The 23,650-nt window shown below is 34.3% G+C and overlaps 3 protein-coding genes and 1 pseudogene across 4 annotated transcripts; all 4 read left to right on the top strand.

The window, feature by feature from the left end:
* Positions 1 to 2,541: 2,541 nt before the first annotated feature.
* On the top strand, positions 2,542 to 5,548 carry LOC149512043 (hyperosmolality-gated Ca2+ permeable channel 4.1 pseudogene; annotated as a pseudogene). Its single transcript, XR_016333177.1, has one exon. The product of XR_016333177.1 is annotated as a hyperosmolality-gated Ca2+ permeable channel 4.1 pseudogene (transcript).
* Positions 5,549 to 5,704: 156 nt separating this feature from the next.
* LOC111317266 (uncharacterized) lies at positions 5,705 to 7,828 on the top strand. The gene is made up of 3 exons (XM_022919720.2): positions 5,705 to 7,053; positions 7,287 to 7,338; positions 7,435 to 7,828. Exons 1-3 carry the CDS (start codon positions 6,896 to 6,898, stop codon positions 7,621 to 7,623), a joined length of 399 nt encoding a protein of 132 aa, XP_022775455.2. The 5' UTR covers positions 5,705 to 6,895; the 3' UTR covers positions 7,624 to 7,828.
* A 2,660-nt stretch (positions 7,829 to 10,488) lies between these two features.
* Positions 10,489 to 14,379, top strand: LOC111317265 (aspartyl protease family protein 1-like). The gene is made up of 10 exons (XM_022919718.2): positions 10,489 to 10,982; positions 11,356 to 11,491; positions 11,827 to 12,062; positions 12,550 to 12,774; positions 12,910 to 13,045; positions 13,132 to 13,208; positions 13,302 to 13,401; positions 13,484 to 13,541; positions 13,814 to 13,885; positions 13,972 to 14,379. Exons 1-10 carry the CDS (start codon positions 10,687 to 10,689, stop codon positions 14,181 to 14,183), a joined length of 1,548 nt encoding a protein of 515 aa, XP_022775453.2. The 5' UTR covers positions 10,489 to 10,686; the 3' UTR covers positions 14,184 to 14,379.
* A 3,391-nt stretch (positions 14,380 to 17,770) lies between these two features.
* LOC111317264 (la-related protein 1C-like) lies at positions 17,771 to 22,487 on the top strand. The gene is made up of 6 exons (XM_022919717.2): positions 17,771 to 18,545; positions 18,959 to 19,481; positions 19,575 to 19,731; positions 19,840 to 19,930; positions 21,064 to 21,135; positions 21,367 to 22,487. The coding sequence occupies exons 1-6, from the start codon at positions 18,081 to 18,083 to the stop codon at positions 21,649 to 21,651; spliced, it is 1,593 nt and encodes a 530-aa protein (XP_022775452.2). The 5' UTR covers positions 17,771 to 18,080; the 3' UTR covers positions 21,652 to 22,487.
* Positions 22,488 to 23,650: the final 1,163 nt, after the last annotated feature.

The following is a 23,650-nucleotide window of genomic DNA, read 5'->3' as shown; positions in this document are numbered from 1 at the left end:
AAAGTTTTTTTTTTTTTTAAAATTTATATTATTATTTGTTAAAAACAAATTTAATTTATATTATAAAAAAATGGTAATTGATGTCTAATTTTGTTGGTTAAAATGGTATTAAAAAAATTTATAGTTAATGCACTATTTTTATTAAAATAATGTCATTAAATTTAAAAATTATTTTTAAAATAATATTTTAATGAACTTTAAATAGAAATTGTAAACACTGTTGATCAAATCTTACAAAAAAATAATAATAATAAATTGATGTATTTTTTTCATTTTTATTGTTATTCGCTCTCCCATACCAAATTTTCAAGGTATTGTAAGTTGAGTCAACGAATTAATTTGGCCTCCACTACTTCTTTGCTAAGTAAGTTTATTGAGAGTCACTGTCTTTGAATTTCATTTTCATCATGTTTCAAAAGCAATTGAATCTTATGGCCATTTATTTTGTGAAGAAAAACTTGTGAAACATAATTATACCATTTGTTTTGATTATGACCATAATTTTTTTGTTAATGTCGACAAGAATGATGATATTAGATCTTAGGAATTTTGTATATATAATTTTATAAATCCATCTAATCTTTATCTAATCATCTTTCATTGATAATATAAGCTTACTATTTTTATCCCAAATAAAATGAACAAATGAACAAATGAAATGATAGCATCAAATATCATAGCATCCTTTGAATTTAATATTCTATTCCAAGTTTTTTTTTTTTATGAGAAAACAAAATTATAGTATTAGTTAATAATAATTGCTATTATATTATTACGTAATATATCGGTCCGGTCCATTTCCAGACCAGGGGATGACATAAGTGCATAGGTGTCCAACTCTTTGACAGCAATGTCAAACTTGTGCAGCATGTTTATAAGCAGGTGCCAAAGTAATGGATGGATTACTATTATTTTAACAAAAAATAACGCGAGCATAAAAAATTTTAAAAATTATAAATATATATATATATATATATATGCTTAAGTCCCTTATTAACCTTTCCAAGTTAACTTGAATTTTGAGGCTACCTATTATTAGAGTTGCAATTAATTGAATTTGAATTAATACAACATTAAATTTGAATTCAAGTTTAATTTAAAATTTAAACTTTGAAACTCAATTCAAATTTGATGGAGTTTTTTTTTTTAATTTAAATTCAATTCGAAATACAAATTGAGTTATTAAAATTTATTCAATTAGATTCGATTAACATGTAAAAATAAGTTTGGTTCTTAATTTAATAAAATTTTGATTATTTATACTCAAATTTAAATTTAAAATATTTTATTAATTAAAATAATAAAAATATATTAAAATATAAAAATTAAATTAAATTCACGAATTACTCGAATTGAATATAAAAATAATTAAATTCGACTTGATCAATAAATTAAATTATTTAAATTTATATTCAATATAATAATAATCGAATTAAATTTAAATAATTTATGAATGTTAATATATTATCTACATCTTTATTTATTTATGGATGTGCAATAGGTTTGGGTAACGGGTGGATTAAAACTTTAAAAAAGTTTACCGCCCCACAAAGAAAGATAATCTGCAATTTCTGGCTTTCAACTTCAAACCAAGGCAATTATTACTGTTTAATTAATTTGAAAGCTTTGGTGTGAAAAACGTATTAGCCGCCCATTTGGAAATGGAAAGCAAATAGAAAAATCTGAATATGGAAGAAAAGGAAAAATCCAAAGATGAATGAGATACGGCTTCTTATTGTATAGTCAAAGTCGGGAGGACCTGGAAATTAGCTGTTTGTTTTCATCTATCTATTGCTTTCCCCAAATATCTATCTCTGTTTTTGTAGCAATTTACAACACAACTTTATCACTTTCAAATTATGTCAAACATTGAAATATAGAAGCAAATTATGACAATGCTTTTGAACAAAAATGTTTGAACAATAGAATCAAATTGTCTCACGCGTTTAAATAAAAATGATTTTATTTGCTGTGTCCGCTCCGTAAATAAAACTTTATTATAACATAGGAAGAAATTTTCAATTTAATCTTAATTTAATTGATTTATTTAATTATTTATATAAAATTATTTAATAAATTTAAAATTTAAATCTTATCACTTGTAATTTCTTATTATTAAATTATTTTTTATTAAAAAAAAAAACATAAAAACTAGTTTTTATTTGGTTTCCTCGTTGTAATATAATCGACTCTTATCTTGTATAATTAGTAGCATCATTTTTAAATATGATTCTAATTACACTTTTTTGTATACAATGATCAAAGTGCTAACATTTTGATGAAATTTAAATACGATTAATAAAAAAAATAAAAAAAATAAAGACTCAAGCTTGTTATAATCCTTATTATTCATTTTTGAGTGGTTAGTAAATTCCAAGGGGAATTGAAAACATCATTGGAAAAGTGGGTTTTCTTAAATTGTTGAGAATCTTAAATCTTTCATTTCATATATACTAAATAAAGAAAGAAGGATAAGAGAAAGACCAAACATTTTTTTTTTTTTTTTAAATGGCTGACATTTGAGTGTTCTTGCACATAAGGCAAACAACTTTGTTATGATTTGGTTCTTCAAATTCTTTTTGATATAATACTCTAATGGTTTGGATGGAGTTAGACAAATTATTCCCATATATCACACACCCAAAATGATAAAGAAAGGACCCAAATTATTCCCAACGGGCCTGTTTTAGAAGATGTTTAAATGCTTTAACAATTAAGCCCAAATTATTGCCGTACAAATATAGTACTAGGGTTATGATTGCAAATAACTGTATAGTTTGTGGGAAAATCCATAATTGTGTGATACTTTTCTTTCTTTCTTTTCCATGCAAAAACGACTGCTCCAAAAATCTCCTTCCTGCTCTCCACCCTCCTCCACGAATCGAAACCCAAATTTATAATCACTCAAACCCTAATTTTTCCCCTTCAAGGAATTTCCAATGAACGAAACGTTTCCTCCCCCGCCGTCCCCCTCCTCCGATGGAGACGACGTGATCGACGGCGCGTGGTACGGCAACATCCAGTATCTCCTCAACATCTCAATCATCGGCCTCCTCTGTTGCGTCTTTATATTCCTCTTCATCAAGCTCCGAAGCGACCACCGCCGTATCCCCGGACCATCCTCCCTGTTCTCTAAGCTCCTTGCCGTCTGGCATGCCACCGGCCGCGAGATTGCCCACCACTGCGGGGCTGATGCCGCCCAATTCCTCTTAATCGAAGGCGGCAGCTTCGCTGTCCTTTTATCAGTCGCCGTTTTGGCTGTTTTCGTCTTACTCCCCGTAAATCTCTACGGCGGCACAGCTTTATTAGACGATCAGTTCTCGAAAACAACAGTAAGTCATATTAGTAAAGGTTCAGGGTTACTTTGGGTACATTTTTTTTTCGTGGTTTTTGTTGCTATTATTGTCCATTACGGCATGTCTGCTATTGAAGAAAGATTGAAAATGACTAGGTTTAGAGATGGGAATGGAAATTTAAGTGACCCCAACGCCAATTCGACTGCAATTTTCACGATTATGGTTCAGGGTTTGCCTAAGAGTTTAGAGGTTGACAAAAGCGTTTTGCTAGAGTATTTTCAGTATAAATATCCAGGGAAAGTTTATAGGGTTATCATGCCTATGGATTTGTGTGCATTGGATGATTTAGCCACTGAATTAGTTCAGGTTAGGGATGAAATTACCTGGTTGGTGGCAAAAATTGATTCTCGTCTTTTACCAGAAGAAGATGAAGTTGATATGAATGGAGCTCAAGGGTTATTGGGTTGGGTCCGTTGGTTGGGGAGGAAAGTGCAACGTGTTTTGGATCAGATCATGGATAGATTTGGGTTTACAGATGAAGAGAAATTAAGGAAGTTGCAAGAATTGAGAGCTCAGTTAGAGACTGAATTAGTGGCTTATAAAGAAGGGCATGCACAGGGTGCTGGGGTTGCATTTGTGATGTTTAAGGATGTATATACTGCAAATAAGGCAGTTCAAGATTTTCGAAATGAGAAAAAGAGGCGGTTTGGGAGGTTCTTTTCTGTCATGGAATTACGGTTGCAGAGGAACCAATGGAAAGTTGAACGAGCCCCGTTGGCCGCTGATATTTACTGGAACCATTTGGGATCAACAAAATTATCGCTGAAACTGAGAAGAGTTTTTGTAAACACATGTTTGTTGTTAATGCTGTTGTTCTTCAGCTCTCCACTTGCAGTAATCACTGCTGTGCAGAGTGCTGCACGGATTATTAATGCAGAAGCAATCGATAATGCACAGTTGTGGTTGGCTTGGGTGCAAAGCTCGAGTTGGCTTGCATCCCTGATCTTTCAATTTTTGCCCAATGTTATAATATTTGTTAGCATGTATATAGTGGTCCCTTCAGCTCTTTCTTACCTTTCCAAGTTTGAACGGCATCTCACAGTATCTGGTGAACAAAGAGCAGCATTGCTAAAGATGGTTTGCTTCTTCCTTGTCAATTTGATCCTACTGAGGGCTCTCGTTGAGTCATCATTGGAAAGTGCAATCCTCCGGATGGGTCGATGCTATTTGGATGGAGAAGACTGCAAGAGAATTGAGCAATACATGAGTGCATCATTCTTGTCAAGATCTTGCCTTTCTTCTCTTGCATTTCTAATTACAAGTACATTCTTGGGAATATCATATGATTTGCTGGCTCCTATCCCTTCTATAAAAAAGAAGCTTCAGAAGTTTCAGAAGAATGACATGCTTCAGTTGGTCCCAGAAAAAAGTGAGGAGTACCCGTCAGAAAATCAGGTCCTGAATAGTCTTCGGAGACCACTAATGCCTGAAAGTGTGTTTAAGTCTCCTAGGATGGGTGAAATTGACATTCAGGGACAAGATCTTTCTGTATATCCGATCAGCCGAACCTCGCCTATACCAAAGCAGACATTTGATTTTGTGCAGTACTATGCATTTAATTTGACAATATTTGCCGTGACCATGATATATTCATCATTTGCTCCACTTGTGGTGCCAGTGGGTGCAGTTTATTTTGGATATAGGTATATGGTTGATAAGTACAACTTTCTCTTTGTATATAGAGTCCGGGGGTTTCCTGCTGGCAATGATGGACGGCTGATGGATACAGTGTTGTGTATCATGCGGTTTTGCGTTGACTTATTCCTCCTCTCAATGCTTTTATTCTTTGCAGTCAAAGGAGACTCCACAAAGCTGCAAGCCATATTTACACTTGGATTGGTAGTAATTTACAAACTATTGCCTTCTGATAGTGATAGTTTTCAACCATCCCTTTTGGAAGGCATGCAAAATATAGACAGCATTGTTGATGGACCCATTGATTATGAGGTTTTCTCACAACCCAAATTTGATTGGGATACATATAATTCATGATTAAGGCATCGACACTTCCACCAATTAATATGTATTATATTTCATTTCGTTTCTTTTTACTTTTTGCTTTTAGTATACAGCCAAGAATATAGCTAACTGGATCATGGTTGACATTTTGTTAATCAATATAGATCTTAACCAACAATTGTGTGTCTAACGTCCTACGATGCTGAAATAAAATCCAACATACTTTTATTCTGTCTTGCTTGTACCCTTCCATTTTAGTTTTTGCTTCTGAGCATATTTTATCTGAATGAATACTTAAATAGCTGTCTGGAGTTGCATGGAAACTATTTAACTGGATGATGTAGGCTATTCAATCTTCATACCATGTAAGAGCCTGGGATTTTAGTTAAAATTGGGAAGGATGCATATACATCAGAAGTCTGGTTGTCCAAGCATGGAGTTGCAAGTTAAAGCTTTTGATATAAGGGATAGTTGGCAGGTTTTTTGGGTCCATTGTTTCATTGCATGCAACAAGTTACATTTAGTAGCAACATCTTGATTAATCTTGTATTAGTTTGGGTCATCATTCATTGTTGGTTATAATGAATTGAAATTTTCAAATAATGTTCTGCATTTGTTATTGAGTTCCATGGTATATTTGGATTGATAACCATTAGGCTTAGGACAAAAGGCCGAAGCTGTGAAACCAAATCTGGATGAAATAGGAACCATACATTTTTTGGCTTGGTTCAACTTGATAAATAACCTGTGGGTAAGGAACCATGATGACTGCAAATAAAAACGCTGTGCGCTATGCTTCCACCTTTTAATTACTTGCCCAGCACTTCCTTTCTTTTGGAATATACCGTTGTGAATTTGGCCACTAGCAACAACAATAACATGAATGGAAAGCCTGTTGATATAGAAAGTCTGAAAGGTGGGAAAGAGGGCGCGAATTGAACATTCTTTCTCAAGCAGAGCAGGAGATAGGGGGAAAATGTCAGCCTCGCAGTTCTTAGAACGTGATCCTGATAGAAGACATCATTTTTATTAATTGTATAACCATTATAACGATATTTGCCACTAAACAAGAAAGATATCAAGCGGAAAACAAGATCCAAAGCATTGGATGCCTTGTAATTTCTCACTAAGTTGGAGATATTGTATTATAAATGCTTGCAGAGAGCAGAATCGTATATGAGAAAATATGTGAAACAATCAACTATATAATCCTGAAATGGGAGGAGAAAAGTTCGACGTGAGGAAACTTGGACAAAATTATTTGTAGGCAAAAAATGAGAACCAGAGGAAAACAAGGAGATCAATGCCAACAAATCCTATATCCACTCTTAGCCAAGGAAATGGTATCTCTCCTTCACTTGTGCAAGAAAGGTCTACAATCCAATGCCTCTTCAGTCATCAGTGATCTCTCTTTCTCTTTCTCTTTGGGTGGATTGTCTTTAAATTAATGGACGGTTTTTATTTATTGCTATTTGAATGAGAGATTAATTAAAAAAAAAAAAAGTCACAAGTTACTGTGTTTTTGCTTGTGACTTCGAATTTTGCTTCTTTCTTTGGAGCGGAAGGCCGAAGAGAGAATTATGCAGCATTTACCAGTTAAAAGCAATCTTCTTGATTCAGGATCAGAGACCAATAAGTTTGGCTTTGGAGGTAATGAGCAGCCCCTTTGCCCAAAGCCTCGCCGCCTTGGACCTGCCATTCCTGAGTTTCTCAAGCCCTTCAGATGTAGCAAACACAGGTTTGATTGCCCTGTTTTTGCCAATGTTTCTTTTTGTATATACGTGTTTTGAAGATGTTTAGTTTCTGTTCTTTTTTTTCCTATTAAGTTCCTCTATTTTCTCCTTTCTTATTTTCCTTTGCTTCAATTTAATCACAACTGATCTGGAAAATGCTTGGAATCACATTTATGTTTAAGGAAACCTGCAATTTACCTATCTCTGAAATATGAACTCATATGTTCTTCGTATTCAGCCAACCCAGTACTGAAGGGAGAAGTGGAGTTCTGAGCATGATTGCTGACAAGGTTAGGATTTCATACTTCTAAATATTTCTTTCAAATAATCAAAAGGGCAATATACATTTATGATTTCTAATAGCTTCATATGAATTCCCCACTTAGACAATTGATGGAAGAGAATCAGCATGCACTGGCTGCTCGCCATCCTGTTATGCAGGGTCACCTCCAGGGAGAACAGGTAATCCATTGGTTCATGACGTGCAGTTCATTCATCAAATGGAGCTTCTGTCACCCTTCACTCGAACCAGGCTTTCAGATAAATTTGGCATCACCTCTACCTCTCCTGTTTGAGCATTAATTGAAATGAGGTTTCTTGCAGTAAAAGTACCCTTTGGTGGGCATTTTTGGTAGCTTAACTTTAGTACCACTATGTCTTTTTCTAATTTAATTATGGATTTTTCTATGTAAATATCGTGAGTTGAAGTGAACTCAGATGACTCTTGTACATATACATTTTCATCATCAGGCCATGGTTTTGATTTCTAAATTGTTTCAAGTTGGATGAACATTTCATTTTATAGTTTTTTTTTTTTTCTGTTTGAATTATCATTTATTTCTTTTTCTTGGCAGAAGGGTACCCATTTCTCAGGAAATGCTATCTTCCCTGTCCAGGTATTTTTTTTCGGAGAATTTCTTGACTTTCTGTCACCAGATTGGATACCTTTGTAATTTATAAATTTCATATCCTTCAATGAAGTTAAAAGTTCCTCCTCTAAATACTGAAGCAAATCTATACCCAAGCACTGTCATATATAGCAGACCAATCAGAAAACCTTGTCCTGAATTACTTGTGAAAACCAATCAATATGATCCTATCCTATTAAATGGAAAGGCAAAAATAAAACCTAGAAATCATTTTAGAATTCATTAATGTTTAATAAACCAACAACTAAAAGGTGAGGCTTTCAATATTTAAAAACTATTAAAATCTAGCAGTTGAACATTGAAAAGAATGTGTAATTAAGGAATGAGGATTCAAAAAGAAGTTTTTTTTTTTTAACACTAAAGCAACCCCAGGCCAAGATCCAAATCCAATCTTCTTTTTATTTTATACTTCGGTTTTCACCTTTCAATTTTCTTTCCCCAAATGCAAATCTTTGCAGAATCCCTCCACTCCAAATTCTCCTGAAATAACCACGAAAGAAGATGCTGTCTTTGTTAAAGACTATCTTTTTTTTTCTCTTCTTGATGCCAATCTGGGTCTTAAGCTGTAAGCTCAGTTATGGCAGCATCTTCACTTTCCAGATGCAACACCGTTTCTCTAAACCGTCAAAAACTGATCCAATTCCACTGGAAAACTCTCTCATTGGCCTGTAAAGGGCTCTTTCGAATATTACGTTCTTGGGCTACTATCTCAAGCCAGTTGTAGTTCCCTGCATGCTGTAGCAAATTTTGAGCTATAACCTCCTTTATCTTCATAGACATAGGAAGGAAAATTCCTTGACCAGCTATCTAGCCTATGCCATGGTTTAGGATTATTCGCATGCCTCTAATATTTTGTTGTTTTTAGATCGTTGATAAACCACTAGTAATTGATCCTAACTTCATTAGGCTCTACACGCGATTGTATCATTGGTTATCGTCCCTATCTTTTCATTTCCTTTTATCATTTTAGCAAAGGATAGGTATTTGTTCATTATTGTTGTATTTTGAACACTGAAACAGAGGCATTAATGTCCTTCATGTTGGAATTACTCTCTGGCACAGAACAACTAATCACTTCTTGTCCAATATGTTTAACTGTGTTTCAATTTTCAACTTTGCAATCTGAGCTTCCAATTTTCTGCTAGCAGCAGCTTTCTCATTGGCATTTCGTGCATTTTAGTGGCCAGCAAAAGCTGACTGAAATAAGAGCTGAACTTCTGGTAAAGATATAAACTTAAAATCAATTGAACTTTGATAGAATTTGCAAGTCATCAATCAACTTGGTCTAAGTCAGGTCGTCCATTGTCTACCATTTCTGGTTTGCAGGAACCTGCTGAAAGTCGACACTTACAATTATTATTACTGTATAAAAGAAATTTGCTGTTTGTGAAATATAAGTAGAATTTCTCCTTGCATGATTGCGTGACTTACAAAGTTCATATAATTGACTACTTGCCTATGATTTGGACTACTTACCAACCAACAGTATTAAAAGTCTTTGTTTCTTTCAGTTTTGTTTTCATAACCAGCCTATGGTTAAGCAATTAGCAAGCTACCTTGGACCTTAAACCATTCTTTTCTTTTCCAATTTTTCTTGTTGAGGAATGAAATAATGAACCTTGCCTTGGCTGTATCACAGTTTTTTGTCCTCTATTTGTTGATATTGAAGCGTTCAAATTAAACCTTGAAAAAGTAAAAGAAGCGACTTATTACTTACTACTATGCATTTCTCTTATTAAACCTACAAACCTATGGTGGTCCACATGTTTAAAGATGGTGAGGACATTAACTGTTGTAGGACAAATAGAAAGATAGAAAAGAGAAAAATAAAATGTACTTTGGTTTGGTTTTGAGTTTCACACACACACAGACACCACCAAAATGAAAATCTCCTTGATTGACGACGACTTGTTGATGATAAATATTAGTAATAGTCAAATATTACGGCCAGATTTATTAATGTTTCTGATTATTATTATTATTGTTAATAACTTGAAAGAAAGTGGTATTATTCAAGGAAGGTGGTCCACAGTCCAAGCGATAGGACCATGTTCAACAATAGTCTACGTTGCAGCACAACGTGGACTTTGCTGCCAAGTTCCTATTTTTAGTTTCTTCCAGAGGGGATATAGCTAAAGCTCAGCTAAACCCAATCATAGACTCCTTCTTTGCCTCTTCCTCCTCCCGTTTACTTTCCACCAACTCCCTCTATTTTTTTTTTTTTGCAAACATGGGCTCCTTATTTTTATTTTCATCTTTCTTGACTTTTATCTCCAAATCTTGCATGTCTTCTTCCCTTCTTAGGCTAAATCACTTGATTAATCTTATTTTTATCTATATGTTTGTCCAACTAAAGATATCTACATAAATTTCTACGGCTTGATAATTAAAAAGGAAAAGAATCAGGCTCACAAGCAAAAAATCTCCAAAATGCAAGGGGTTTCTCCCAAAAAAAAAAAAGAAATATTATAATATAATATAAAATAAATATTTTGTGAGGACCCACGTTCCGACCACACTTGGATACCAAACTACCGCAGTTTCGTCCACCCAGCGAACTAAAAAAATTTTCATTGGGCTTTTGTCTTTTCCTTCAAAAATCTCCGACCAATCCTGAAAACGCCACTTAAAATCTTTCAAAGTTTCGGTTTTCTTTTCCACATTTACTTTTTTCAGGCGCAAAATTAGAGGGCAGGGAAAGTTTCAGACATGAGTGAGTTTGGTTGTTACAGTTGTGTGTTACTAGTAGTGGTGTTGGGGTTAAGCGCGGGAAGTTGTTACGGTTTCGGTACTTTCGGGTTCGATGTCCATCATAGGTATTCGGATCCGGTTAAGGGAGTCCTGCCCGTTGATGAGTTACCGGTGAAGGGAAGTCCGGAGTATTACAGTGCTATGGTTCACCGTGATAAAACAATCAAGGGCCGTCGATTGGCAACGGCTAATGATCAGACGCCTGTTACGTTTCTCGATGGAAACGAGACTTATCGATTGGATTCATTGGGATTGTATGATTTCTCGCCACCTCACTCTCTCACTCCTTTTGCTTTATGAATTTCTCCTTTTTCTAATGATTTTTTTAAAAAAAAAATCATTTTTATTGGATAATATTTACTTATTTAATTTCTGCTTTGTAGTAGTTCAACAATTTTGGTAAATGAATTTTTGAGGATCCAGAGGCGAATTTCATTGTTTGTTTTTTTTAAAAAAAAAACTATTGTTTTGAAAAAGTTTTGGCATTTTTTCCTGTTTGTTTGCTGAGAATGACGACTATTTTCCTTTTTTTTTTTTTCTTTTTCACAACTCGTGATGAATTATTATATTGTGAAGAAAGTGTCTGAATTATCGAGTAACGTCTTTTCCAATTCTCGGAAATCACAGTTTGTATTACGCAAATGTATCGGTCGGGACGCCAGCTTTGTCGTTTTTGGTGGCATTAGACACCGGCAGCGATCTCTTCTGGTTGCCATGCGATTGTTCCAGTTGCGTGCAAGGCTTAAGGACATCCAATGGCCGGGTAACCCTTTTTTTTCCTTTTTTAATTTTAATTTCAATATTTCTTTCACTTCAATAAATAATAGAGAATCTCTGAATTGTTATGCTTCATTAATTACTTCAATTCTACATACATTCTCCTCCCACAAGTTGTTAATTCCCATGAAACTTTCCATGATTTGTAGCTTTTGTATTAGTAATTTGGCATGAATTTCTTGAACCCAATTTGGAGTCTTTTGATACAATAGACCTGTGCCTGGCAATGTATACGATTTTCCCACCCTGCTGATTTGATATAGTAGTATTGATGCAGGAACAACCATTTTGATGGTATCTGTTGTAATTTTTGTGATGCAGAAAATAGACTTTAATATCTACAGCCCTAATACGTCGTCTACAAGCTCCAAGGTTCCCTGTAACAGTGCTATGTGTGAACAACAAAAAAGATGTTCTTCATCTCAAAGTAATTGTCCTTATCAAGTTCTCTATCTGTCCAATGGCACTTCATCTACTGGGCTCTTGGTGGAGGATATATTGCATTTAGCTACGGATGATGATGAAACCAAAGCTGTTGAAGCCAAGATTACTTTTGGGTTTGTAACTTTTAGTTCCTTTTCCATTTAAGAAGCATTATTGTAAATGCCAGATATTCCGGTCTTCTGTCTTGGGAAATAGCACCAGTAAATTATATATAACTGTGATCAACCTGATACGCACTTTTAGTTCGTGATTCACATAGTCTTTTATTTTGTAAAAGTTTGAGTAAACCTATCTGATTCTCAGGGTAGGCTGCTGAAAGTTGTGTGAAATATCATCCGGTAGAACCCTTTTTTTTTTTGAGAATTCATTTGGCAGAATCTTAGGGAGAAGGGGGGGATGTGGTCATTGAGGTTTCTTATATGATGATTATTCATTGAAAATCTATGTCATTTTGTAAAAGTCTAAGTAAAATTATCTGATTCTCAGAGGTTTCTTATAGCTTCTTTCCTTAATATTGCTTCACATTGTAATTGGCACTTCTGTTTGGGAATATTTTACTTATTGTTGGACTTATGATTTGGATGCGCTACTCTATTGCAGTTGTGGGCAGGTTCTGACTGGATCATTCTTAAATGGTGCAGCTCCTAATGGTCTTTTTGGGCTTGGTATGGACAGTATATCTGTTCCTAGCATATTAGCAAAAGAAAATCTTGCTTCAAATTCTTTTTCTATGTGTTTTGGACATGATGGGGTTGGAAGAATCACTTTTGGAGATAATGGCAGCTCAGATCAAGGAGAAACACCATTTAATATCAGGCAATCACAGTAAGTGGTTACTTTTCTGATTGCATTGATGATTATAACAAACTTGTTAGTGTGGCATGCAGCCATGCACACCATTTCTGATACTGGTTTTTTGTTGGTTTTATTGACTCTTCTCTTCTTGATATTCATTTTCAGCCCTAGTTACAATGTCAGCATCACTCAAATAAAAGTGGGAGGAAATGCCAGGGATCTTGATTTCAATGCAATTTTTGACTCCGGTACCTCATTTACATATTTGAATGACCCAGCTTATACACTTGTTTCTGAGAGTGTAAGTAGTTTAAGTCACATATTTTATGCTGTTTCATGGAGTTCGTTTTTTCCCATGCAAGTATTTCTCATTATGTTATTTGGCAGTTCAACACTTTGGCCATAGAGAAGCGGTATACATCTAATTCTTCCGACCTTCCCTTTGAATATTGTTATGAGCTAAGGTAATCTATTTGTTTAGACCTATCAAAAAGGGCTTGTGTTTTATCCTTCCTAGCCTAAGGCCTTAGGTACTGACATCTTCTTTTACCTTATAGTGCAAAACAAACCAGCTTTAATTACCCTGTAGTGAATCTGACAATGAAAGGTGGAGATCAGTTTTTTGTTAATGATCCAATAGTAGTGATTCCCATGCAGGTAAAAGTTCATTTTAATTTTGTTAGATGTTAATCCTGCTCCTTGACATATGTTGCAATTAATCTCTTTCTTTAATCTCCAGGGTGGAGCTGTATATTGTTTGGGTGTTGTGAAAAGTGACAATGTGAATATCATTGGACGTAAGTCTCTCCCCTGTTAACATTGCTTATTCATGGATCTTGCTCTACAATGATTATAATGAATTCTGTTATATCTCATCATGTTGGAAATTCGGCCTAGTATAGCACTGCACTTTTAATTGCATTCGATGGGAAGCTTTGTTCATCTCGAATTGAGTCATACATGCCAGTAGTTTCTTGGTGCATTAAGTCAGTGTTTTTCATTCTGTTCTCCTTCTGGCTATTTAATAAATGGTTGATTACTTTTTTCACTTTTATTAAATTCAATCCAGAAAATTTCATGACTGGTTATCGTATACTCTTTAATCGTGAGAAGATGGTACTGGGCTGGAAAGCATCTGACTGTGAGTAACTTCTCGTATGTTTCCCGTTTATTTTATGTGTCCAATTGATCTCTTAAATCTCTAACAATGAAATCTGATTTGTACAGGTTATGATATTGAGGCCTATAACACTTTACCTGTCAAGCCAGCGACTGCAGTCTCTCCTGCTATTGCTGTCAACCCTCAAGCCACAGCAGGGAATGGTAATAATTCTGAAATTTCAGGGGCATCACCACCCATGACAAATCGATCACCCCAGCTTAATACTTTGACTTGTGCACTCATAATTGCTCTCATTCCATTTTTTTCCCTGATTTAATCCTATTCTTTACTTCCAGAGACCCACCCTCCCCCCCCCCCCCCCCAACCCCGACCCTGTACCATAGGTATTGTTTTAGGTATACAGTAACTGAAAGCATTTTTAGCTTCCTATTTTTCTTTTCATGTTACTGGCATAATTACATGGGGTTGTAAATATATTTTGATTTTAAGAGACGATTTTATAGCATGCCTTACATTTCTAAGCTTTTATTTTTATTGGTATAAAAGAAGCGGGTTTATTATAGTGACCAGGTGCACCACAAACACAGCAAATCTTATTTGGCAAGGGAGCCAAAACCTAAACCATACCGTATCAGAAAAACTTGGAAGCTTACTTTAGCCATATGCAAAAGCTTCAGAGAAAACAGCAGTAAATAACTTGAAATGGTAGCTTCTCCTATAAGATATGAAGGACAATTGAGTGATCTTGTAATTTGTCTTCTACTCTTGCGACAGAGAGTACCATCTTTTTGTTGTTGATCTGTAGATCCATCTTTCAGCTAGTGAGACCATGTAACAGAACAATTCAGGCCCAATAGATTGGTTTGTTGGGAAAGGGCAGAGCCAACTTCTGTGCTGTCTATGAAAACCAAATCCAACCAAATATACTTTCTTGTTTAAGGCGGTATAAAGCCGATATACTTTGAAGAAGTTCATCAGTTGTAAAGCAAAATGCTTGAAAGTTGAAACATTGAGCCCCGGTATTTTCAACGGACTGGGTTTTTGAAGCCCTTATTGAAACTTCATGCTCTCACGATAAGTAGAGGATGAAACATAAAAGCATCTACTTTTGCAAAGTAAGTGATGGTGCCATTTATTTGTTATCTGATCATCCAAACATCCATTAATAATTGATTTCTCTGAAAAACAATACTACCATTTGATTGAAAACGAAACAAAAAGCTAATAAAACTTCCTTTCTCAAAAAAAAAAAAAAAAAAAAAGTTGAAAACAAGCAGATGACTCTGTCAACTTATTCTGTCTAAACCACGATTGGAATACAACCCCAATTCACAGTTCAAACCAGCCTCGAAGATTTTGAGTTTTTTCGCATCTTTTACTTTAAGCATGGCGGTGGAATTGGATTCTATATGAAAAAAAATATAACAAATTTTTCTTTAACAGATGCAATAACAATGCAATTTGCTTAAATAAGCAAATCACCTTACCCTTTTTCTGATTTTTCCTTTAGGAATTTCTATATTGCTGTACAATTAAAATCCACTGCACCAAATTAAAATCTTTCTATATTCAATTGACTATAAAATTTAAAATCAATATCTAAGATTGAGGTCAATTTTGCTATATTATTATAAGTCAATATTGAATTTTGTTATCATAATTTAAAATTTTCATTGAATTTAGTAGGTATACTTTCAATTTTGTTGATTTTTATAAAAATATAATGAAATTGTCATAAATTTACTATTTACGTTAATAAAATATTTCACAAAAAAAGATAAAATTAAAATATAATGCAAAAATAAATATTAAATTATAATATAGTAAAATATTTTTCTTTAATTCTATTATTATATTACGAGGAAATGTGAGAGACAAAGGGAAAAATCGTAACACTCTTAGACAGTTCTAGCAAGCAAGAATCTATGGGAAGTTAAATTAATAAAAAAATAAAAAAAGCTATCCAACCCAACCAATTCAATATTCAAAACAATTTTGGCCAAACCCGATATGTTGACATTCCCAATCTCACATCAAATGATGGTCTTCATCTTCAACCGCGTTAATCATGCTCAAGTCCAAATAGATCCGTCGGAATTTCAATGGAAAAAATTTACATTTATTGAATAATATATACAAACTTGAAAGCTAAGTCAACAACCGTTTCCACAAAAATGCACATCCTTTGATTTTTTTTTTTTTAAATAAATTATAAGTTATGGTGTATAATAGTACAATTATATCATTTGATTTTGATTGGGAAATGCTAATTCAATAATTTTTGCCTTTGTAATATATATTTTTTATTTTTAATTAATATTTCTTATATGATATTCCAATTTGAAACCTTTTTAACACTCCTTAGCCAAGAAGATAACAAGATATTTTGTAAATATTTTCTAATTTAAATTGTTCTCAAAGGATAAACACTATCTATAGTAATTGATTCCTTATTATCCCTCGAACCATAAACACATTTTTTTTTTTTTTGGAAAATGCAAATTCAATCATTTTTTTTCTTTTTTTAATATAATATTTTTTATATGATATTTCAATTTGAAGCCTCTTCAACACTCCTTAGCCAAGAAGGTAACAAGCAATTTTATAAATATTTGCTAATTTAAAATTTGACTTGCTTTATCGAATCTTCAAAGAAGCTGCCAGGAATCTGCAGCAGAAAATCTTCCTCTCTCTATATTTTTTTATAAGAAGGAAAAACTTTACCAAGTACTTCAATGTCTTATTTATTTATTTATAAAAAAATACTCAACACGAAAATAATTATAATTAATGAATTTCAAGTGATTTTCCTCGTGGAAAAACAAATAGGGTTGTAAATAATTAAACCGCTTGGCAAATAATTGATGAATAAATTTAATTTTTATTCATTTATATTTATTTATTAAGTTAAATAAATGATTTTGAACAAAATTTTAGAATTGTATAATAAATGAGTTGATCTCAAACATTAGTCTGTTTAATATATTTAGGTTTACAAACAAATTCATTTATAATATCATTTAAATATAGTTTTATTATTCTATAATAATAAAATAATAATTTTAATATATAATATTATTTTATTTATTTATTGATATATTTATTAAAATTTATAATTAATTAATTTTTTTGTTTATTTTTTACAAATATATTTTTAATTATTTGTAAATATATTTAATTATAATTTTATAAATATATTTATAAATTAATTCATTTAACTTAAATAAATTAAATTTGACGTGGCAAAAAAAATTTAATCAATATTGATTATGTCTTACTTTAAACGAGTTAAACTCAAACATTATCACAAAAATTTATAATGAACACGAACCAATCATAAACAATTTTAAAAATAAATTAATGATAAAAAACAGAGATACATTCATTCAAATTCTACTTGCTTACAACCCTATGAACAAGTCATCAACACTTTGATATATTTATGTAAGTTGCTCCAAATGAATATACATTAATCTATTTCACGGGATATCAATTGTTTTGAAAAAAAAACATATATATATAATTATAAAATGATATCCAAAAACACTTGTTAAGGATAGTGAAAGTAATATTTTAATTTTGTATATTTAATGCACTGCTCTCATCGAATTTTCCCATAGCCAAAAAAATATATTAATATAATCACGTGGCATATTTCTATTGGATTGTTTCTTATTTGCCACGCCAAATTCAGAAAACAATGGGAACATGAAATATACTAGGTAACTGAATCCTACCGCGAATCAAACTAGGAAAACAATCCCACCCGTAAAAAAATTGGAAACCCTAGTTAGATTTGATTTTACTGCGGTTAAATTACCAAAAAAAACCTTGACCCAAGGGCAATATCGTTAAACCAAAAACCCATTAGTATTTAAAGTAAGCAGCTGATCGGAAGCATTTAAAGAGAGATATATAAAATAAAAGAAAGAAAAAGAAATAAGAGAGAAAAACAGAAAGAGAAAGAGAGAAGCAGAGGTTACAGAGACTCCGTCGCTCTTCGCCAATCGGATCATTCAATCCCTAATTTTTTTTTTTTGGAAAATCCTAAGTTTTGCATTCTTATCTCTCACTTTTCTCTTTCTCGTTCCGATTTTTATTAATTTTTTATCAAAATTTTGTTCTCCGATTTTTAGTGTTTTTCGCCGTCGATCAACTTTTCGACTTAGGAAAAACAAGGGAAAATCCAATTTTGTTTAAGTTAGGGTTTGATATGGCTGCGAATGTTAATACGGCTAATTTGAATACCTCCGCTGCAGTGACAGCTATTAATCACTCTCCCAGTAGCCCTAATCAATCTAATCGTGCCACGAGGGCAGTTTCTTCGCCCTGGACTCAAATCGTCCATGGAGAATCGGAGCCGATCGCCGGTGTTCCTTTATCACCTTCGTCGTCTTCGTCGTCGTCACCATCAACGGCTGTGATTGAGCCGCCTGTTACCACGGTGGTCGAAGAGGGAGGCGTGGAGAACGGCAGTGCTGGGCCCAATGGTAATGCTGGTAAGAGACCGGCTTGGAACAAGCCTTCCAACGGCTCTGCCGAGTTTGGGTCCGTCATGGGGGCCCACATGTGGCCTGCTTTGTCTGAGTCCGCTAGGGTTTCTTCCAAATCCTCTTCAGATTCATCCAGAGCTTCATCGGATGGACCATCTTCTCCTTCTGTTGTCCCCGTTTCTCAGGTTTGTTTCCCAAATGTTTAAGCCCTTCTTTATTGATTTCAATTTAATTGTTACCATTTCAAGTATTTTTATTACCAGCTGTTAAATAGCTGAAATTAACCGTCTTACCTGAACTGAATTAAAATTAAATTAGTTTTCCAATTTGTTTTGTTATATGTTTGGTAAGCAAGAGATTAAATGCAAAGAATCTAACTGGGCGAAAACAGAAAATGCTAGGAATTTTGAATTCTTATTCCAGCTTTAGGGTTTACTTGAATTGTATTTCATTTGAAGGAATCTGAATAATGGATGTTATATATGAATAGAGGGAGTATTTAGAGATTCGCTTGTGTTGTTATATATGACTTAGTTTTGTTTAATTTTGGATTCTGAGGTTACTTTGACTTGGTTTTGCTATGTTGCCTAAATTGTAGGGGAGCGGAAGTGCGTCATCGTCGTCTTCTTCACAGAAACAAGTCAACAACAGTAATTTGATACCAAACCATACAATGGCTGCACGCCAAAGGCCAATGAAGCGAAATAGTAATAACTCAGCATCTAATGGTGGCATTTTGCAGCCACCACCGCAAGGTCCTGTGGTTGAAGCACCTCTGAGTGGTCCTTCAAGGGACCATACACAGAGAAGTGGATTTGTGTCACAGCCTCATAGTGGTGGGAATGATCATCCACACTCACGGAATTCATTCAGATATCGTAATAGTGGTTCGCATCCACGAGGAGATGGTTCTCACCATCAGAATTATGGAGGAAGGCGCAATCAAGACCATGGAAATCAAAATTGGAATGGTCGAAACTTTAATGGTAGGGATGGTCACATGCAGTCAAGAGTTGTTCCCAGGTTAATGAGGCATCCGCCACCTCCTCCACTGCCTAATACCACACCATTTATTGCTCCCCCACCTGTGCGCCCCTTTGGCAACCCCATGGGATTTCCTGGTAATCTTTAATTTTTTTACTCTTTTTTTTTTTTTTTGGGGTTGAGGAAGAGTAGTATTCTGAGTTAGCCTTAATATCTTCATCTCCTTTCAGAATTGGCATCTCATGTTTATTTAGTCCCAGCCCCTCCAGACTCGTTTAGAGGTGTCCCATTTGTTCCACCAATGCCCCCGGTGTTTTTCCCTGCTCCAGAGCCTCAAGATCATCAGTTGCATGCTAAGATAGTGAATCAGATAGATTATTATTTCAGGTAATGCTTTGTTTGTGTGTTAACTTAGGTCAACTTAGTTAATTTAAATGGCCATATCTTAGTATTTTAGGTCACTGGAGAAGCTAATTGCCTGCTTCTTTATTGCAGTATTGAAAATCTAATTAAGGATATATTCTTGCGGCAGAACATGGATGACCAGGGCTGGGTTCCTATTAGATTAATAGCAGGCTTTAGAAAGGTGAGTTTTAAGAGATTTTGAAGCTGGTTTCATTTGTGTTATTGTGATACTTCCTGTGCTTAGAGCTTTTCATGGTAATGGATTGTGATTCTTTAGCACTATCATAAGTTCATAACATCTATTCCTACTGGACTCATCTGTTAATCTGTAATGGCAAGTCTATGTGGTTATCAATAAAAAAAAAAAACTGATTGTAATTGAAGATTTTGAGAGTAGCAAAATAAATTAGTTCAGTAATAATGAAAAATACATGTTGATTGCTATCTCTAATCTGTTAGCATAAGATTGTGGAGAGGAGCTTTTCTAGAAAACAATTAGAGGGAAATGAAAGATATGAGAACAAAGGCCACAACCCTTATTTACTATAGCTCAGATGTGAAAGAGTGAGATTTTACTTGTGGGCTTAATACTCCTTGAAATGATGATACTTCACCTGTGCAATTTAAAAATTTGGAAAAATGGTGAAAATATTTGCAGTGTTTCACACTGTTCAGTGTTTTACGGAATTGTTTCTAGAAACTAGAATTCACTAACATTCAACCGCTAGATTTTCTTGCTATTTTTCTTTCCAAGAAAAAAAATTTGTATTTAATTACTAGATTACTTTGGCTACATCTTTGAGTGAGGATTAGTGCTATTTTCTTTCAACTTGCTTTCTATATGGTTTTAAATGATAAAGGCTTACAACTTTAAGTTACAAAGGTAATGCGGTTTGTCAAGTGTCTATCATTGACTATTTATATGCAACAACACCAAAAAATTCACAGTTTCTCATGCTATCATTTTGTTTGTTTATTTATGCATAAGATTTATGTATAAGCACCTGTCTGCATTACTTACAGTAAGTTACATTGGATCCTGTAGTCCTATTTACTTTTGCTCCAACTCATTCTAAAGGTGGTATAATTTTTTTTATTCTTAATGAAGAGCTAGATCAAGCACAAGGGATAACGATTTGTGTTTTATTAGTTTGTGTTTAATGATTTGGAAATATTAATAAATGGCATATTCTTAACATGATCAATAACTATATCATGCTATCATTGGATCCTTTAGTCGGATTTTGCCTCTCCCAGAGCAATTTTTTAAAGTTATCTGTGCAAAGGCAACATTTTTCTATATCTTCTTTTCAGGTTTCAATGTTGACTGATAATATTCAGCTTATACTGGATGCTCTGCAAAGTTCAAATGTTGTGGAAGTAGAGGTATCTTCTAGAATGAAATCCTGGGTTATTTGTTCTTTACTAATTGATCAGTATGAAACGTTTCCATTTAGTATATGCTGCTCTGATCCACCTCCAAGACATGCACACATGCATGCAGTTCCTCTTACTGTTCATGCTTAGTCGATGGTTCTGTTAGAGCTGAGCTTCATACAATATGATTAGAATGATGTGGTTTCTTTTGTTTTAATCACCTCTCTATTTACACTTTAGGGTGACAAAGTAAGAAAGCGGACTGATTGGAGGCATTGGATAATGCCGCCATCTGTTCAGTTCCCTACCATGTTTGGTCAGGATATGCCGGTCGCCAGTGTTCAGAATATTTCGTTGGATCAGAGAACTGCTAACCAGAGTGAGGCAAGGAGCCAAGAAGATGTTCATGCTGATGGACTATCAGGTAGATCATCTTCGGGGGACTTCAATAATCAGTCACAGCTATTTGGCCAAGAGGGAAAAGCTGTAGGTGTTCAAGGTGGTGCAGCAAGTAATTCAAATTAAGCAAAATGTGCATCACGGCAGCACATTTTCTTGCTAAAGTTTCTGGAAGATAGAGCAGAGGATGATTTTGACACCATGGGTGATTATCTTGCCTGGCATAATGAAATATGATTTCTCGTGCAGCAAATTAGAGAAAACATTACGAGAAGAAAAGGAAAACAACTTTTAGAAAAGGATAAAAAAAACACAGAATATTAAAAAAAAAAAAATTTGAACCTTTTAGACTTGAGCTAGTAGCACGAAATTATTGTGGCTGTTATTGGTTTTTTTGGGGGAGATGTTGCATTTTCCTTTACTATTTATGGTGATCTGGATGGTGTTTAAATCTGGGGAATTTTGATTTGCTTCCCCTCGCTACCCATCGTCTGTTTTTTCTTTTTTTTGGATAAATCTTTGGGGTCTGAGAACCTCCGGTTAGTTTTTTTTTTTTTTTTTTGGGGGGGGGGGGGGGGGAGGAAGGTATATAAACTTTGAAAGAACAAAATACTTAATGGGTTCATGTCTTGCATTATGCGAGGGGGAGAAAGGAGAATTGATTTATACTGCAGCAGCTCGTGCTACTGGTGGTAATCATCGCTTCATGGTTAAATTCCTTTCCTTCTTTGACGGCCTATATCATTTGCCAAGAATTGCATTTATATATATGTATAATACTTATTCTTAATACTCTGTTAAGGACTTGCATTTGCTGCATAATATTGTCCTTAATTTGTGGGACAAACCAACCTTTGAAAATGACCAAGTTACAACTGGATGTATGATTTAAGTTTTGGACCTTCTGGTACTTGGACTTGCTCTCAAATAATATTCCTTATAGTATTATTTATTAATCTTTACTGACTGACTTCTTGTATGGTATATAAGTTACCACCTTTAGTCAAATACCCAATGTAAATGTGGCTGAAACACCCTTTTCCTTACAAGGTCGTTGGCTTTGATGGTGGATTGTTAGTGTGGTTGAAACGTACGATACAATGGTGACATCAAACCAATCTGAATGAATCGCTGCCTCCTGTTCATTTATTGACGTTGTCATCATTTGTTAAAAAAGATCCCACAGCGGACGCTGCATGGAGATAATTAGTGAAGGATAACAAGTCCCTTTCTCTTTCAGTTGTGGATAGTGCCATTATTATTGACAATGGGTAATGAATAATGATAGCACGCGTTTCTATTCGATTTAACATAAGTAAAAGCTCAGTCAGTTTGATTGTTTTAATTTATGGCGTGGTAGCATCATATTGTTTAGGGTGTAATAGCATTAGCATCATATTGTTTCGGGTGTAATAGCATTTTCTCTGAGAAAAAACATTCTTGAATAAATGAAAAGAAGGGAGGGGAGGGGGGGGGGGGGGGGAAGGGAGTGCAGGCGTATTCTTTGCTCGATTATTCAACTAGTAACTTTCCTAGACATGCTTCTGAGTTAGTAGCTACCTTGAATCTTTAAAAGCTTTGGGTTTCATTTTTTAGGCAAGATTTACCCGATTTGTGTTGCGGGGCATATATAATAAACAGCAAAAGCACAAGAAGAGAAGCAAGCACGAACGATTAGGGTATATTTGGATAGTAGAACTGAAAGTGGCTGAGTGAACATGAAACAACAGCCCATTGAAATGGAAAATGTTGGTTCCCCTTGAAGGTCCTTTCCTCTTGGCTCCTGCCCCTGATCCTACTACGGCTTCAGGGACCCACTTTCAGACCACTTTACTTTCTCGTTAGACGGGCTTCTAGGTTTGATGTGAGAATCCAAGGGTTAATATTCATTGCACTATTACCGTCCAAAGGGTCGTGACTCTTAAACGGACATTCACCAATGTTGAAGAATAAGAATCAGAATCTGATTGATAACGTTTCTCTGGGAACTCAAATATAGAAGAAGGCTGACGGGTCTCGATCAAATCAGAATCCCGTAACATACAAAGTACTACTACCATCTTTCCTGCTCCCGTTGCTTCAATCCTTCCTACCCTTTGTTTAATTAAATAAATCCATAATTTCC

The sequence above is a fragment of the Durio zibethinus genome, chromosome 24, assembly GCF_047325235.1.
Source record: "Durio zibethinus cultivar Kanyao isolate XHJ-2024 chromosome 24, ASM4732523v1, whole genome shotgun sequence".
In the NCBI taxonomy this organism is placed as follows: domain Eukaryota; kingdom Viridiplantae; phylum Streptophyta; class Magnoliopsida; order Malvales; family Malvaceae; genus Durio; species Durio zibethinus.
The sequence above is the reverse complement of the archived record's forward strand: the minus strand, read 5'-3'. Positions and strand labels throughout refer to the sequence as shown.